The following is a 17,200-nucleotide window of genomic DNA, read 5'->3' as shown; positions in this document are numbered from 1 at the left end:
ACAGTAGGATCCGTGATGTAGTGTAGTAGGATGGTACCAGTACCTCTACAGTAGGATCAGTGATGTATGTAGTAGGATGGTACCAGTACCTCTACAGTAGGATCCGTTGTAGGGCCATCAGTAGTAGAGGTGTCCGGTCCTGACCCAGAGGCTTCAATACGAGCCACACTGAGGAAATCACTGATTGGATCCTTCTCCTTCCTGTCCTCGTCCCCAGCCTGGCCAGACACATCCCACCTGGACCTCTTCCCTGGCTCAGAGGGCTTCACACCTACACAGAGAGGGACAGAGAGACGTAGGGGCCAGGTTTACACAGAGAGGGACAGAGAGAGACGTAGGGGCCAGGTTTACACAGAGAGGGACAGAGAGACGAAGGGCCCAGGTTTACACAGAGAGGGACAGAGAGAGACGTAGGGGCCAGGTTTACACAGAGAGGGACAGAGAGAGACGTAGGGGCCAGGTTTACACAGAGAGGGAAAGAGATATGAAGGGCCAGGTTTACACAGAGAGGGACAGAGACGTAGGGGCCAGGTTTACACAGAGAGGGACAGAGAGAAGTAGGGGCCAGGTTTACACAGAGAGGGACAGAGAGATGAAGGGCCCAGGTTTACACAGAGAGGGACAGAGATGAAGGGCCCAGGTTTACACAGAGAGGGACAGAGAGACGTAGGGGCCAGGTTTACACAGAGAGGGACAGAGAGAAGTAGGGGCCAGGTTTACACAGAGAGGGACAGAGAGATGAAGGGCCCAGGTTTACACAGAGAGGGACAGAGAGAGACGTAGGGGCCAGGTTTACACAGAGAGGGACAGAGAGAGACGTAGGGGCCAGGTTTACACAGAGAGGGACAGAGACGTAGGGGCCAGGTTTACACAGAGAGGGACAGAGAGAGACGTAGGGGCCAGGTTTACACAGAGAGGGACAGAGAGAGATGTAGGGGCCAGGTTTACACAGAGAGGGACAGAGAGAGACGTAGGGGCCAGGTTTACACAGAGAGGGACAGAGAGAGACGTAGGGGCCAGGTTTACACAGAGAGGGACAGAGAGAGACGTAGGGGCCAGGTTTACACAGAGAGGGACAGAGAGACGTAGGGCCTTATTATTAAAGATGTAGTTTGAGTATAACTCTGACTGGTGTGAAAGGTTTCTCTCTCCTCATTTGATAAGACAGAAATAAACCACCACAAAATGTCCAAGGGTTTGAGACGTTCAGTAATGAGACTGAAGAGGTAATAACACATTAACACATTAACAAGTGACTAATCGATAAGATATGAAAATATCGGAAGAGTTAAATCGGGAAATAAAGACTCCCGTGGTGCCGACTTCCTAGTTAATTAAAGTTACATGATTAAGTTTAAATCGCGTAATTAAAACAGAGAATTTATTTGATAATATACAGCCTTAACATTTAATGATAGTCAACGCCACGACGCTCTGATATTCTCCCCGTAACACTTGAGATAAAATGTGAAGTTTCTGGATGAAGTGGAACTGATTGTTTGTTACCTTGTGGAGCGGGGGAAGCACTAGCTGTTGGACTCTCTGATACAGTCAGGAAGTTGAACACAGAGAACTTGTCTCTCTTCACTTTGGGCATTCCCACAAACCCTGACCTGGATAAACAACAACAGTTATATCTGATAAACCCTGACCTGGATAAACAACAACAAGTTATATCTGATAAACCCTGACCTGGATAAACAACAACAAGTTATATCTGATAAACCCTGACCTGGATAAACAACAACAATTATATCTGACTAACCGTGTGTGTGTGTGTGTGTGTGGTGTGTGGTGTGTGTCGTACCCAGGATAGGGGTCAGGTACATTGAACCTCTTGCAGAGCAGTTTGTCAGGGTGCCATTCAAACGAGTCTCTGGTCAGTTTTCCAAACATCTTCATCTTTACGGCTTCCTGCTTGTCATCCACATCATTCTGAAGACAAAAAAAGGCAAAACAAAAGGATCAAATCAAATGTATTTATAAAAGCCTTTCTTACATCAGCTGACATCTCAAAGTGCTGTACAGAAACCCAGCCTAAAACCCCCCAAAACAGCAAGCAATGCAGGTGTAGAAGCACGGTGGCTAGGAAAAACTCCCTAGAAAGGCCAGAACCTAGGAAGAAACCTAGAGAGGAACCAGGCTATGAGGGGTGGCCAGTCCTCTTCTGGCTGTGCCGGGTGGAGATTATAACAGAACATGGCCAAGATGTTCAAATGTTCATAGATGACCAGCAGGGTCAGATAATAATAATCACAGTGGTTGTCGAGGGTTCAACAGGTCAGCACCTCAGGAGTAAATGTCAGTTGGCTTTTCATAGCCGATCATTCAGAGTATCTCTACCGCTCCTGCTGTCTCTAGAGAGTTGAAAACAGCAGGTCTGGGACAGGTAGCACGTCCGGTGAACAGGTCAGGGTTCCAGCAGGTCTGGGACAGCAGGTCTGGGACAGGTAGCATGTCCGGTGAACAGGTCAGGGTTCCATAGCCGCAGGCAGAACAGTTGAAACTGGAGCAGCAGCACGGCCAGGTGGACTGGGGACAGCAACAGGATCAACCCACTGAGCCTCATGCCCAATCCTGGATGCTCAGCCTGTAAACCCCAATCCTGGATGCCCAGCCTGTAAACCCCAATCTTTTGGGGAGGCTGAGGCAGTTCTCACTAAACCCCAATCCTGGATGCCCAGCCTGTAAACCCCAATCCTGGATGCCCAGCCTGTAAACCCCAATCCTGGATGCCCAGCCTGTAAACCCCAATCCTGGATGCCCAGCCTGTAAACCCCAATCCTGGATGCCCAGCCTGTAAACCCCAATCCTGGATGCCCAGCCTGTAAACCCCAATCCTGGATAGCGGACACTCACCCAGAGCGACTTAGAGGAGCAATTAGGGCCGAGTGCCAAGGGAACATTAACAGTTCTATTTTTTTTTTTTTTTTTACCAAATCGGCTCAGGGATTCGAACCATCAACCTTTTGGATTACTGGCCTAACGCTCCTGCGTACGGGCCAGGCCATCATTTAGAATACAGTATCCATCCACATTGACGGGTCTGTAAAAGTCAAAGTGTGATTTATAATAGACATTTAGCAATAAAACCACAATGGATTTGTCATTCTTAACGTATAGAAATATACCTCTGTGTGTTTTGGTTGTTAGCTCAGACGGACAGCGAAAAAAAACAACAATACTTTCTCTGACTGTTATGACAGAATATGGGTTCATCCTGCAGGTGGTTTCTGACACTAATTCCATCTGTATAACAATCCCTTGAGTCTAAATTAGGTCAGGGATTCCTCCTCCCCCCGTCGTTGTTCACTACCAGCCGCTAACAAAAGACACTGGGGCTCATGTCCACAACACCGATGCAGTGGTTATAAAGCTGAGCCAAAATATGGCCTACGGGTTTATTGAAACTCTACACTCAAGCTGTTGTGATATGTTGAATTTTATTACTGTAAGCAATTATTGCAAGGCACATTATGACACAAAACCAGGTATAAACAGAGACGGACAAGGAAGTAAGGCCAGGTATTAACAGAGACGAACAAGGAAGTAAGTCCAGGTATTAACAGAGACGAACAAGGAAGTAAGTCCAGGTATTAACAGAGACGGACAAGGAAGTAAGTCCAGGTATTAACAGAGACGGACAAGGAAGTAAGTCCAGGTATTAACAGAGACGGACAAGGAAGTAAGGCCAGGTATTAACAGAGACGGACAAGGAAGTAAGGCCAGGTATTAACAGAGACGAACAAGGAAGTAAGTCCAGGTATTAACAGAGACGAACAAGGAAGTAAGTCCAGGTATTAACAGAGACGGACAAGGAAGTAAGTCCAGGTATTAACAGAGACGGACAAGGAAGTAAGTCCAGGTATTAACAGAGACGGACAAGGAAGTAAGGCCAGGTATTAACAGAGACGGACAAGGAAGTAAGGCCAGGTATTAACAGAGACGGACAAGGAAGTAAGGCCAGGTATTAACAGAGACGAACAAGGAAGTAAGGCCAGGTATTAACAGAGACGGACAAGGAAGTAAGGCCAGGTATTAACAGAGACGGACAAGGAAGTAAGGCCAGGTATTAACAGAGACGGACAAGGAAGTAAGGCCAGGTATTAACAGAGACGGACAAGGAAGTAAGGCCAGGTATTAACAGAGACGGACAAGGAAGTAAGGCCAGGTATTAACAGAGACGGACAAGGAAGTAAGGCCAGGTATTAACAGAGACGGACAAGGAAGTAAGGCCAGGTATTAACAGAGACGGACAAGGAAGTAAGGCCAGGTATTAACAGAGACGGACAAGGAAGTAAGGCCAGGTATTAACAGAGACGGACAAGGAAGTAAGGCCAGGTATTAACAGAGACGGACAAGGAAGTAAGGCCAGGTATTAACAGAGACGGACAAGGAAGTAAGGCCAGGTATTAACAGAGACGGACAAGGAAGTAAGGCCAGGTATTAACAGAGACGGACAAGGAAGTAAGGCCAGGTATTAACAGAGACGAACAAGGAAGTAAGGCCAGGTATTAACAGAGACGGACAAGGAAGTAAGGCCAGGTATTAACAGAGACGGACAAGGAAGTAAGGCCAGGTATTAACAGAGACGGACAAGGAAGTAAGGCCAGGTATTAACAGAGACGGACAAGGAAGTAAGGCCAGGTATTAACAGAGACGAACAAGGAAGTAAGTCCAGGTATTAACAGAGACGGACAAGGAAGTAAGGCCAGGTATTAACAGAGACGAACAAGGAAGTAAGGCCAGGTATTAACAGAGACGGACAAGGAAGTAAGGCCAGGTATTAACAGAGACGGACAAGGAAGTAAGGCCAGGTATTAACAGAGACGGACAAGGAAGTAAGGCCAGGTATTAACAGAGACGGACAAGGAAGTAAGGCCAGGTATTAACAGAGACGGACAAGGAAGTAAGGCCAGGTATTAACAGAGACGGACAAGGAAGTAAGGCCAGGTATTAACAGAGACGAACAAGGAAGTAAGGCCAGGTATTAACAGAGACGGACAAGGAAGTAAGTCCAGGTATTAACAGAGACGAACAAGGAAGTAAGGCCAGGTATTAACAGAGACGGACAAGGAAGTAAGGCCAGGTATTAACAGAGACGGACAAGGAAGTGAGGCCAGGTATTAACAGAGACGGACAAGGAAGTGAGGCCAGGTATTAACAGAGACGGACAAGGAAGTAAGTCCAGGTATTAACAGAGACGAACAAGGAAGTAAGGCCAGGTATTAACAGAGACGGACAAGGAAGTAAGGCCAGGTACAACATTAACGGTGAAGCTGTGGAGAGAGCTGCCTACCTCCTGATCTCTCCTCAGTATTGATTACCCACAATCCTTTCAACATTAACGGTGAAGCTGTGGAGAGAGCTGCCTACCTCCTGATCTCTCCTCAGTATTGATTACCCACAATCCTTTCAACATTAACGGTGAAGCTGTGGAGAGAGCTGCCTACCTCCTGATCTCGTGTCACCTCCACAGTGTCTGCCTCCACACCGTCGTCCTGTTTCCCTCTGGTGAAGCGACAGGACAGAGACGAGCTGCTGGGCTTGTAGAGGAGAGCAGCGCGGACGAACTCGTCCCTCTCTCTCCCTCTCTCCCACTCTGTCATGGTGGGGTCCAAGCTCAACTCCAGGGCGTCTGGACAGAGTTGAGGAGAGGGTTAGACGGTGAGGATAAAAAAAAATTAAAAAAAAACATAATTGGAATCTTAGTGGATAAAAACGCACGATGGGAGAGGAGTGCCCTAAAATTAGAACGTGGGATGATTCTTCAGAACGTTTTTTTTTTTTTAAAGGTTGTCCATGTCTGTGATCCACATGACAAGTATGTGGTTTTATTGTCTTAACAGGACCATAATAACATTACAATACCAGATTGTCATTGTCAAGCACTTTTGTCTTTGTTAAAAATGGCAGTCAAAAATCAGTTCTCTGTACCTCCCGTCTCCAGGTCTGTTTTTCGAAAGAGCCTCTCCGTTTCATAGAATAAAAGTCCATTGTATCTGTTTGACACCATGCAGCCTCCGTACCTCTGTCTCCCTGTTTGAGCTGGTCTATGTAGAGGTCGTATCGGGCCTGTTTATGAGGGGTCCTCTCAAAGGGTTTGAAGGTCTGTCCTGTCTGGGCCTGAGCTGTCGGACCGCTCCACACACTCAGAGCTTCCTGCTGCAGCTGCTCTGATTGAGGAGCAAACCTGGATGGATTTAAACTGAGACTCAGTGATCTGATGTTACCAGGAGCAGCAGGATATTGTAGATGAGAGCCATGCGAGACCTATCAGTGCATTGTTTTGTCATACCTCTGGTATACCACAGCTGACAGCCAATCAGCATTCAGGGCTCGAAACACCCAGTTTATAATACAAGACACTGAACACCGGACTACAACACAAGACACAGGACTACAACACAAGACACAGGACTACAATACAAGACACAGGACTACAATACAGAACTACAATACAAGACACAGGACTACAATACAAGACACAGGACTACAATACAGAACACAGGACTACAATACAAGACTACAATACAGAACACAGGACTACAATACAAGACACAGGACTACAATACAAGATATAGAAGACAGGACTACAATACAAGACACAGGACTACAATACAGAACTACAATACAAGACACAGGACTACAATACAAGACACAGGACTACAATACAGAACTACAATACAAGACACAGGACTACAATACAGAACACAGGACTACAATACAAGACTACAATACAGAACACAGGACTACAATACAAGACACAGGACTACAATACAAGACACAGGACTACAATACAGAACACAGGACTACAATACAAGACAAAGGACTACAATACAGAACACAGGACTACAATACAAGACACAGGACTACAATACAGAACACAGGACTACAATACAGAACACAGGACTACAATACAAGACACAGGACTACAATACAAGACACAGGACTACAATACAAGACACAGGACTACAATACAGAACACAGGACTACAACACACAATATAGAAGACTGGACTACAATACAATATATAGAAGACAGGACTACAATACAAGACACAGGACTACAATACAAGATATAGAAGACACTGGACTAAAATACAAGATATAGAAGACAGGACTACAATACAAGACACAGGACTACAATACAAGATATAGAAGACAGGACTACAATACAAGATATAGAAGACAGGACTACAATACAAGACACAGGACTACAATACAAGACACAGGACTACAATACAAGACACAGGACTACAATACAAGACACAGGACTACAATACAGAACACAGGACTACAACACACAATATAGAAGACTGGACTACAATACAAGACACAGGACTACAATACAGAACACAGGACTACAATATAGAACACGACTACAATACAAGACAGGACTACAACACAGAAGACAGGACTACAATATAGAACACAGGACTACAAGACTACAATACAAGACACAGGACTACAATACAGAACACAGGACTACAATATAGAACACGACTACAATACAAGACAGGACTACAACACAGAACACAGAGATGGTTCAGACATGGTGAGACAGACAGACATAAAAAGGTTTACCTGCTAGACAGGGCCTTCTGGGCCGAGGCTCTGGCTGCTGCAGCCACCACAGCTGCTCTGGCCTCCCCAGGGGTGAGCTGTCTGGGGCCTGGAGGGGGGAGGACAGGGGAGGACCAGCCAGGGGTGAGCTGTCTGGGGCCTGGAGGGGGGAGGACAGGGGAGGACCAGCCAGGGGTGAGCTGTCTGGGGCCTGAGCTGGTATCTGAGGAGGGCCTCCGTAGGCCGCAGAGTCTCTCTCTGTCCTCAACCTTCAGCAGGTCAAACACAGAGCTGGGGCCTGGAGGGAGGAGGACAGGGGAGGAGACAGGGCGAGGGGAGGAGAGCAGGGCAGGGAGGGGAGGGGACAGGGCAGGGAGGGGAGGGGACAGGGCAGGGAGGGGAGGAGACAGGGCAGGGGAGAGGAGGAGACAGGGCAGGGGAGGGAGGAGACAGGGCAGGGGAGGGGAGGAGACAGGGCAGGGAGGGGGAGGAGACAGGGCAGGGGGGGAGGAGACAGGGCAGGGGGGAGGAGACAGGGCAGGGGGGAGGAGACAGGGCAGGGGGGGAGGAGACAGGGCAGGGGGGGAGGAGACAGGGCAGGGGGAGGAGGAGACAGGGCAGGGGGAGGAGACAGGGCAGGGGGAGGAGGAGACAGGGCAGGGGGGAGGAGACAGGGCAGGGGGGGAGGAGACAGGGCAGGGGGGAGGAGACAGGGCAGGGGGAGGAGGAGACAGGGCAGGGGGGAGGAGACAGGGCAGGGGGAGGAGGAGACAGGGCAGGGGGAGGAGGAGACAGGGCAGGGGGAGGAGACAGGGCAGGGGGGGAGACAGGGCAGGGGGGGGAGACAGGGCAGGGGGAGGAGGAGACAGGGCAGGGGGGAGGAGGAGACAGGGCGAGGGGAGGAGACAGGGCAGGGGGAGGAGACAGGGCAGGGGGGGAGGAGACAGGGCAGGGGGGAGGAGGAGACAGGGCAGGGGGGAGGAGGAGACAGGGCAGGGGGAGGAGGAGACAGGGCAGGGGGGGAGGAGACAGGGCAGGGGGAGGAGGAGACAGGGCAGGGGGGAGGAGGAGACAGGGCAGGGGGGAGGAGGAGACAGGGCAGGGGGAGGAGGAGACAGGGCAGGGGGAGGAGGAGACAGGGCAGGGGGAGGAGGAGACAGGGCAGGGGGAGGAGGAGACAGGGCAGGGGGAGGAGGAGACAGGGCAGGGGGGAGGAGGAGACAGGGCAGGGGAGGAGGAGACAGGGCAGGGGGAGGAGGAGACAGGGCAGGGGGAGGAGGAGACAGGGCAGGGGGGAGGAGGAGACAGGGCAGGGGGAGGAGGAGACAGGGCAGGGGGAGGAGGAGACAGGGCAGGGGAGGAGGAGACAGGGCAGGGGGGAGGAGACAGGGCAGGGGGAGGAGGAGACAGGGCAGGGGGAGGAGGAGACAGGGCAGGGGGAGGAGGAGACAGGGCAGGGGGGAGGAGACAGGGCAGGGGGGAGGAGACAGGGCAGGGGGAGGAGGAGACAGGGCAGGGGGAGGAGGAGACAGGGCAGGGGGAGGAGGAGACAGGGCAGGGGGAGGAGGAGACAGGGCAGGGGGGGAGGAGACAGGGCAGGGGGGAGGAGGAGACAGGGCAGGGGGAGGAGGAGACAGGGCAGGGGGAGGAGGAGACAGGGCAGGGGGAGGAGGAGACAGGGCAGGGGGAGGAGGAGACAGGGCAGGGGGAGGAGGAGACAGGGCAGGGGGGAGGAGACAGGGCAGGGGGGAGGAGGAGACAGGGCAGGGGGAGGAGGAGACAGGGCAGGGGGAGGAGGAGACAGGGCAGGGGGGAGGAGACAGGGCAGGGGGAGGAGGAGACAGGGCAGGGGGAGGAGGAGACAGGGCAGGGGGGAGGAGGAGACAGGGCAGGGGGAGGAGGAGACAGGGCAGGGGGAGGGAGGAGACAGGGCAGGGGGGGAGGAGACAGGGCAGGGGGAGGAGGAGACAGGGCAGGGGGGGAGGAGACAGGGCAGGGGGAGGAGGAGACAGGGCAGGGGGGAGGAGGAGACAGGGCAGGGGGGGAGGAGACAGGGCAGGGGGGGAGGAGACAGGGCAGGGGGAGGAGGAGACAGGGCAGGGGGAGGAGGAGACAGGGCAGGGGGAGGAGGAGACAGGGCAGGGGAGGTATTAGAGACAACAAAAGCATACAAAAGGAGCTTATTCCAAAATATCCTCCAGCTTTCAAATCCAGCCAGGTATTTAATATTGAAATAGTGGAAATGGACGAGGAGAAGACCAGGGTGAGTAGATTGATCTGCTTTCATTAAAAATAAAGAGAAGATGATAAAGAGAAGATGCCCCCGAGTATTAAAACATTGTTGTTGTGGCAAGAGGTTGAAGAAGAATGTACCTTGCAGCGCAGCTTCCCCCAGCAGATCCCTCCTCTGGGCAGAGTCCAGCTGGTGGCGTCCCCCCTTAGAGGGCTCTTCCTGGGCCATGTGTCCTCGAGACGTCTGCAGGGCCTGGGCTACCATGGGGCTCACGCTGGACATGTCCACCACTGGACGGAAGTAGTGGACCGGCCTGAAGTCTCTGGGCAGGTTGGGAGGAGGGAAGATCTGAGGAGAGAGACAGAGAGAGAGACAGAGAGAGAGACAGAGAGAGAGACAGAGAGAGAGGGGGAAACAGAGGGGGAAAGAGAGAGACAGAGAGAGAGACAGAGAGAGAGGGGAGAGCGAGAGAGGGGAGAGCGAGAGAGGGGAGAGAAAGAGAGAGGGAAAGAGAGAGAGAGGAGGCCAGGGGATGTAGGTGATATAATTCTGAGGTAATTGAAGACAGATTCATTTAGAAACTAGGTAAAGCGAGAACCTACTGTTTTGTTCTCCATCTTATCGGAGGCCAGGGTGAATCCTTCTAGGATTTTACCCAGATAAGCAGCGTCTTTACTGTGGTCTGATGAAGAAGGAGGAGGAAGAAAGGATTAGACAACAATATTCAGTGATCATCATTGATGTGATCTACATTATGTCCATGGGCAGGACTTTGACACGGAATAAATAGGCACAGAGAGTCCCTTACACATAAACCCTAAACAAATGTATGAACCATAATCTTCCATAGTGAAGGACAACAACTGGTAGGACCTGTTCCCCCAGAGATTCAGGACAACAACTGGTAGGACCTGTTCCCCAGAGATTCAGGACAAACACAACTGGTAGGACCTGTCCCCCAGAGATTCAGGACAAACACAACTGGTAGGACCTGTCCCCCAGAGATTCAGGACAAACACAACTGGTAGGACCAGTTCCCCCAGAGATTCAGGACAACAACTGGTAGGACCTGTCCCCCAGAGATTCAGGACAAACACAACTGGTAGGACCAGTTCCCCCAGAGATTCAGGACAACAACTGGTAGGACCTGTTCCCCCAGAGATTCAGGACAAACACAACTGGTACCCCAAAGATTCTCCATTGAAAATATATGTTTTAGTCCAGGACAAGGCTCAATCCGTGTCAGGGAAACTGTCCCACAGTCGTCCATCTCCTGTCATCTCAGACCTGTCTTCTTCCTGTTGTACTGCTGGGGGGCGGTCCATCCGTACAGGCCGTCCCCAGGCTCCTCCCCTCCCAGCACCGTGTCGTAGTTAGACATGGCGTCTCTGTGGTAGATGTCATCGTCCTCGTCCTCCATCGCACCCACACCAAACCCCTGGGGGGGGGGTCAAAGGGTCAAGGGTCAAGCCAAGAATCCCAGAGCACCTGACCAGTAACAACCAAACAATACAGAGAGCTGACAACAGTCAGTCAGTCAGTGTTTTCCCTACTATTAGAGCTGACAACAGTCAGTCAGTGTTTTCCCTACTATTAGAGCAGACAACAGTCAGCCAGTCAGTGTTTTCCCTACTATTAGAGCTGACAACAGCCAGCCAGTCAGTGTTTTCCCTACTATTAGAGCAGACAACAGCCAGTCAGTGTTTTCCCTACTATTAGAGCAGACAACAGCCAGTCAGTCAGTGTTTTCCCTACTATTAGAGCTGACAACAGTCAGTCAGTCAGTGTTTTCCCTACTATTAGAGCTGACAACAGCCAGTCAGTGTTTTCCCTACTATTAGAGCAGACAACAGCCAGTCAGTCAGTGTTTTCCCTACTATTAGAGCTGACAACAGTCAGTCAGTCAGTGTTTTCCCTACTATTAGAGCTGACAACAGCCAGTCAGTGTTTTCCCTACTATTAGAGCAGACAACAGTCAGTCAGTCAGTGTTTTCCCTACTATTAGAGCAGACAACAGCCAGTCAGTCAGTGTTTTCCCTACTATTAGAGCTGACAACAGTCAGTCAGTCAGTGTTTTCCCTACTATTAGAGCAGACAACAGTCAGTCAGTGTTTTCCCTACTATTAGAGCAGACAACAGTCAGCCAGTCAGTGTTTTCCCTACTATTAGAGCAGACAACAGTCAGTCAGTGTTTTCCCTACTATTAGAGCAGACAACAGTCAGTCAGCCAGTGTTTTCCCTACTATTAGAGCAGACAACAGTCAGTCAGTCAGTGTTTTCCCTACTATTAGAGCAGACAACAGCCAGTCAGTCAGTGTTTTCCCTACTATTAGAGCTGACAACAGTCAGTCAGTGTTTTCCCTACTATTAGAGCAGACAACAGCCAGTCAGTGTTTTCCCTACTATTAGAGCAGACAACAGTCAGCCAGTCAGTGTTTTCCCTACTATTAGAGCTGACAACAGCCAGTCAGTCAGTGTTTTCCCTACTATTAGAGCTGACAACAGTCAGTCAGTCAGTGTTTTCCCTACTATTAGAGCTGACAACAGCCAGTCAGTGTTTTCCCTACTATTAGAGCAGACAACAGCCAGTCAGTGTTTTCCCTACTATTAGAGCAGACAACAGTCAGCCAGTCAGTGTTTTCCCTACTATTAGAGCTGACAACAGTCAGTCAGTCAGTGTTTTCCCTACTATTAGAGCAGACAACAGTCAGCCAGTCAGTGTTTTCCCTACTATTAGAGCTGACAACAGCCAGTCAGTGTTTTCCCTACTATTAGAGCTGACAACAGCCAGTCAGTGTTTTCCCTACTATTAGAGCAGACAACAGTCAGCCAGTCAGTGTTTTCCCTACTATTAGAGCAGACAACAGCCAGTCAGTCAGTGTTTTCCCTACTATTAGAGCAGACAACAGCCAGTCAGTCAGTGTTTTCCCTACTATTAGAGCAGACAACAGTCAGTCAGTCAGTGTTTTCCCTACTATTAGAGCTGACAACAGTCAGTCAGTCAGTGTTTTCCCTACTATTAGAGCAGACAACAGTCAGTCAGTGTTTTCCCTACTATTAGAGCAGACAACAGTCAGCCAGTCAGTGTTTTCCCTACTATTAGAGCAGACAACAGTCAGTCAGCCAGTGTTTTCCCTACTATTAGAGCAGACAACAGTCAGTCAGTCAGTGTTTTCCCTACTATTAGAGCAGACAACAGCCAGTCAGTCAGTGTTTTCCCTACTATTAGAGCTGACAACAGTCAGTCAGTCAGTGTTTTCCCTACTATTAGAGCTGACAACAGTCAGTCAGTGTTTTCCCTACTATTAGAGCAGACAACAGCCAGTCAGTGTTTTCCCTACTATTAGAGCAGACAACAGTCAGCCAGTCAGTGTTTTCCCTACTATTAGAGCTGACAACAGTCAGTCAGTCAGTGTTTTCCCTACTATTAGAGCTGACAACAGCCAGTCAGTGTTTTCCCTACTATTAGAGCTGAAAACAGCCAGTCAGTCAGTGTTTTCCCTACTATTAGAGCAGACAACAGCCAGTCAGTGTTTTCCCTACTATTAGAGCTGACAACAGTCAGTCAGTCAGTGTTTTCCCTACTATTAGAGCAGACAACAGCCAGTCAGTCAGTGTTTTCCCTACTATTAGAGCAGACAACAGTCAGTCAGTCAGTGTTTTCCCTACTATTAGAGCAGACAACAGCCAGTCAGTGTTTTCCCTACTATTAGAGCAGACAACAGTCAGTCAGTCAGTGTTTTCCCTACTATTAGAGCTGACAACAGCCAGCCAGTCAGTGTTTTCCCTACTATTAGAGCTGACAACAGCCAGCCAGTCAGTGTTTTCCCTACTATTAGAGCAGACAACAGCCAGTCAGTCAGTGTTTTCCCTACTATTAGAGCAGACAACAGTCAGCCAGTCAGTGTTTTCCCTACTATTAGAGCAGACAACAGCCAGTCAGTGTTTTCCCTACTATTAGAGCAGACAACAGTCAGTCAGTCAGTGTTTTCCCTACTATTAGAGCAGACAACAGTCAGTCAGTCAGTGTTTTCCCTACTATTAGAGCAGACAACAGTCAGTCAGTCAGTGTTTTCCCTACTATTAGAGCTGACAACAGCCAGTCAGTCAGTGTTTTCCCTACTATTAGAGCAGACAACAGTCAGCCAGTCAGTGTTTTCCCTACTATTAGAGCAGACAACAGTCAGTCAGTGTTTTCCCTACTATTAGAGCTGACAACAGCCAGTCAGTCAGTGTTTTCCCTACTATTAGAGCAGACAACAGCCAGTCAGTGTTTTCCCTACTATTAGAGCAGACAACAGTCAGTCAGTCAGTGTTTTCCCTACTATTAGAGCTGACAACAGCCAGTCAGTGTTTTCCCTACTATTAGAGCTGACAACAGTCAGTCAGTGTTTTCCCTACTATTAGAGCTGACAACAGCCAGCCAGTCAGTGTTTTCCCTACTATTAGAGCAGACAACAGCCAGCCAGTCAGTGTTTTCCCTACTATTAGAGCAGACAACAGTCAGTCAGTCAGTGTTTTCCCTACTATTAGAGCAGACAACAGCCAGTCAGTGTTTTCCCTACTATTAGAGCAGACAACAGCCAGTCAGTCAGTGTTTTCCCTACTATTAGAGCAGACAACAGCCAGCCAGTCAGTGTTTTCCCTACTATTAGAGCTGACAACAGTCAGTCAGTGTTTTCCCTACTATTAGAGCAGACAACAGTCAGTCAGTCAGTGTTTTCCCTACTATTAGAGCAGACAACAGTCAGTCAGTCAGTGTTTTCCCTACTATTAGAGCAGACAACAGCCAGTCAGTCAGTGTTTTCCCTACTATTAGAGCTGACAACAGTCAGTCAGTGTTTTCCCTACTATTAGAGCTGACAACAGTCAGCCAGTCAGTGTTTTCCCTACTATTAGAGCTGACAACAGTCAGCCAGTCAGTGTTTTCCCTACTATTAGAGCTGACAACAGCCAGTCAGTCAGTGTTTTCCCTACTATTAGAGCTGACAACAGTCAGTCAGTGTTTTCCCTACTATTAGAGCAGACAACAGTCAGCCAGTCAGTGTTTTCCCTACTATTAGAGCAGACAACAGTCAGTCAGTGTTTTCCCTACTATTAGAGCAGACAACAGTCAGTCAGTGTTTTCCCTACTATTAGAGCAGACAACAGCCAGTCAGTGTTTTCCCTACTATTAGAGCAGACAACAGTCAGTCAGTGTTTTCCCTACTATTAGAGCAGACAACAGCCAGTCAGTCAGTGTTTTCCCTACTATTAGAGCTGACAACAGCCAGTCAGTGTTTTCCCTACTATTAGAGCAGACAACAGCCAGTCAGTCAGTGTTTTCCCTACTATTAGAGCAGACAACAGCCAGCCAGTCAGTGTTTTCCCTACTATTAGAGCAGACAACAGTCAGTCAGTGTTTTCCCTACTATTAGAGCTGACAACAGCCAGTCAGTCAGTGTTTTCCCTACTATTAGAGCAGACAACAGTCAGTCAGTCAGTGTTTTCCCTACTATTAGAGCAGACAACAGTCAGTCAGTCAGTGTTTTCCCTACTATTAGAGCAGACAACAGCCAGTCAGTCAGTGTTTTCCCTACTATTAGAGCTGACAACAGCCAGTCAGTCAGTGTTTTCCCTACTATTAGAGCAGACAACAGTCAGTCAGCCAGTGTTTTCCCTACTATTAGAGCAGACAACAGCCAGTCAGTCAGTGTTTTCCCTACTATTAGAGCAGACAACAGTCAGTCAGTCAGTGTTTTCCCTACTATTAGAGCAGACAACAGCCAGCCAGTCAGTGTTTTCCCTACTATTAGAGCTGACAACAGTCAGTCAGTGTTTTCCCTACTATTAGAGCAGACAACAGTCAGTCAGTCAGTGTTTTCCCTACTATTAGAGCAGACAACAGTCAGTCAGTCAGTGTTTTCCCTACTATTAGAGCAGACAACAGCCAGTCAGTCAGTGTTTTCCCTACTATTAGAGCTGACAACAGTCAGTCAGTGTTTTCCCTACTATTAGAGCTGACAACAGTCAGCCAGTCAGTGTTTTCCCTACTATTAGAGCTGACAACAGTCAGCCAGTCAGTGTTTTCCCTACTATTAGAGCTGACAACAGCCAGTCAGTCAGTGTTTTCCCTACTATTAGAGCTGACAACAGTCAGTCAGTGTTTTCCCTACTATTAGAGCAGACAACAGTCAGCCAGTCAGTGTTTTCCCTACTATTAGAGCAGACAACAGTCAGTCAGTGTTTTCCCTACTATTAGAGCAGACAACAGTCAGTCAGTGTTTTCCCTACTATTAGAGCAGACAACAGCCAGTCAGTGTTTTCCCTACTATTAGAGCAGACAACAGTCAGTCAGTGTTTTCCCTACTATTAGAGCAGACAACAGCCAGTCAGTCAGTGTTTTCCCTACTATTAGAGCTGACAACAGCCAGTCAGTGTTTTCCCTACTATTAGAGCAGACAACAGCCAGTCAGTCAGTGTTTTCCCTACTATTAGAGCAGACAACAGCCAGCCAGTCAGTGTTTTCCCTACTATTAGAGCAGACAACAGTCAGTCAGTGTTTTCCCTACTATTAGAGCTGACAACAGCCAGTCAGTCAGTGTTTTCCCTACTATTAGAGCAGACAACAGTCAGTCAGTCAGTGTTTTCCCTACTATTAGAGCAGACAACAGTCAGTCAGTCAGTGTTTTCCCTACTATTAGAGCAGACAACAGCCAGTCAGTCAGTGTTTTCCCTACTATTAGAGCTGACAACAGCCAGTCAGTCAGTGTTTTCCCTACTATTAGAGCAGACAACAGTCAGTCAGCCAGTGTTTTCCCTACTATTAGAGCAGACAACAGCCAGTCAGTCAGTGTTTTCCCTACTATTAGAGCAGACAACAGTCAGTCAGTCAGTGTTTTCCCTACTATTAGAGCAGACAACAGTCAGCCAGTCAGTGTTTTCCCTACTATTAGAGCAGACAACAGTCAGTCAGTCAGTGTTTTCCCTACTATTAGAGCTGACAACAGCCAGTCAGTGTTTTCCCTACTATTAGAGCAGACAACAGTCAGTCAGTCAGTGTTTTCCCTACTATTAGAGCAGACAACAGCCAGCCAGTCAGTGTTTTCCCTACTATTAGAGCAGACAACAGCCAGTCAGTCAGTGTTTTCCCTACTATTAGAGCAGACAACAGTCAGTCAGTGTTTTCCCTACTATTAGAGCTGACAACAGCCAGTCAGTGTTTTCCCTACTATTAGAGCAGACAACAGTCAGTCAGTCAGTGTTTTCCCTACTATTAGAGCTGACAACAGTCAGTCAGTCAGTGTTTTCCCTACTATTAGAGCAGACAACAGCCAGTCAGTCAGTGTTTTCCCTACTATTAGAGCAGACAACAGCCAGTCAGTGTTTTCCCTACTATTAGAGCAGACAACAGTCAGCCAGT

The 17,200-nt window shown here is 48.9% G+C and overlaps 1 protein-coding gene across 4 annotated transcripts in view; it reads right to left on the bottom strand.

The window, feature by feature from the left end:
- Positions 1 to 17,200, bottom strand: part of gpatch1 (G patch domain containing 1) — a 43,729-nt gene that overhangs the window by 7,508 nt on the left and 19,021 nt on the right. For all 4 annotated transcript variants that reach the window (XM_045708387.1, XM_045708384.1, XM_045708385.1 and 1 more), the window contains exons 8-16: positions 11,086 to 11,236; positions 10,401 to 10,480; positions 9,939 to 10,146; positions 7,587 to 7,863; positions 6,030 to 6,193; positions 5,454 to 5,638; positions 1,808 to 1,935; positions 1,507 to 1,613; positions 90 to 271 (exon numbers count right to left, since the gene is read on the bottom strand). In XM_045708387.1, coding sequence (XP_045564343.1) covers positions 90 to 271; positions 1,507 to 1,613; positions 1,808 to 1,935; positions 5,454 to 5,638; positions 6,030 to 6,193; positions 7,587 to 7,863; positions 9,939 to 10,146; positions 10,401 to 10,480; positions 11,086 to 11,236 — 1,482 coding nt within the window. The remainder of the gene's footprint in view (positions 1 to 89; positions 272 to 1,506; positions 1,614 to 1,807; positions 1,936 to 5,453; positions 5,639 to 6,029; positions 6,194 to 7,586; positions 7,864 to 9,938; positions 10,147 to 10,400; positions 10,481 to 11,085; positions 11,237 to 17,200) is intronic.

The sequence above is a fragment of the Salmo salar genome, chromosome ssa26, assembly GCF_905237065.1.
Source record: "Salmo salar chromosome ssa26, Ssal_v3.1, whole genome shotgun sequence".
Lineage (NCBI taxonomy): Eukaryota > Metazoa > Chordata > Actinopteri > Salmoniformes > Salmonidae > Salmo > Salmo salar.
This window is presented reverse-complemented; position numbering and strand designations above follow the sequence as displayed.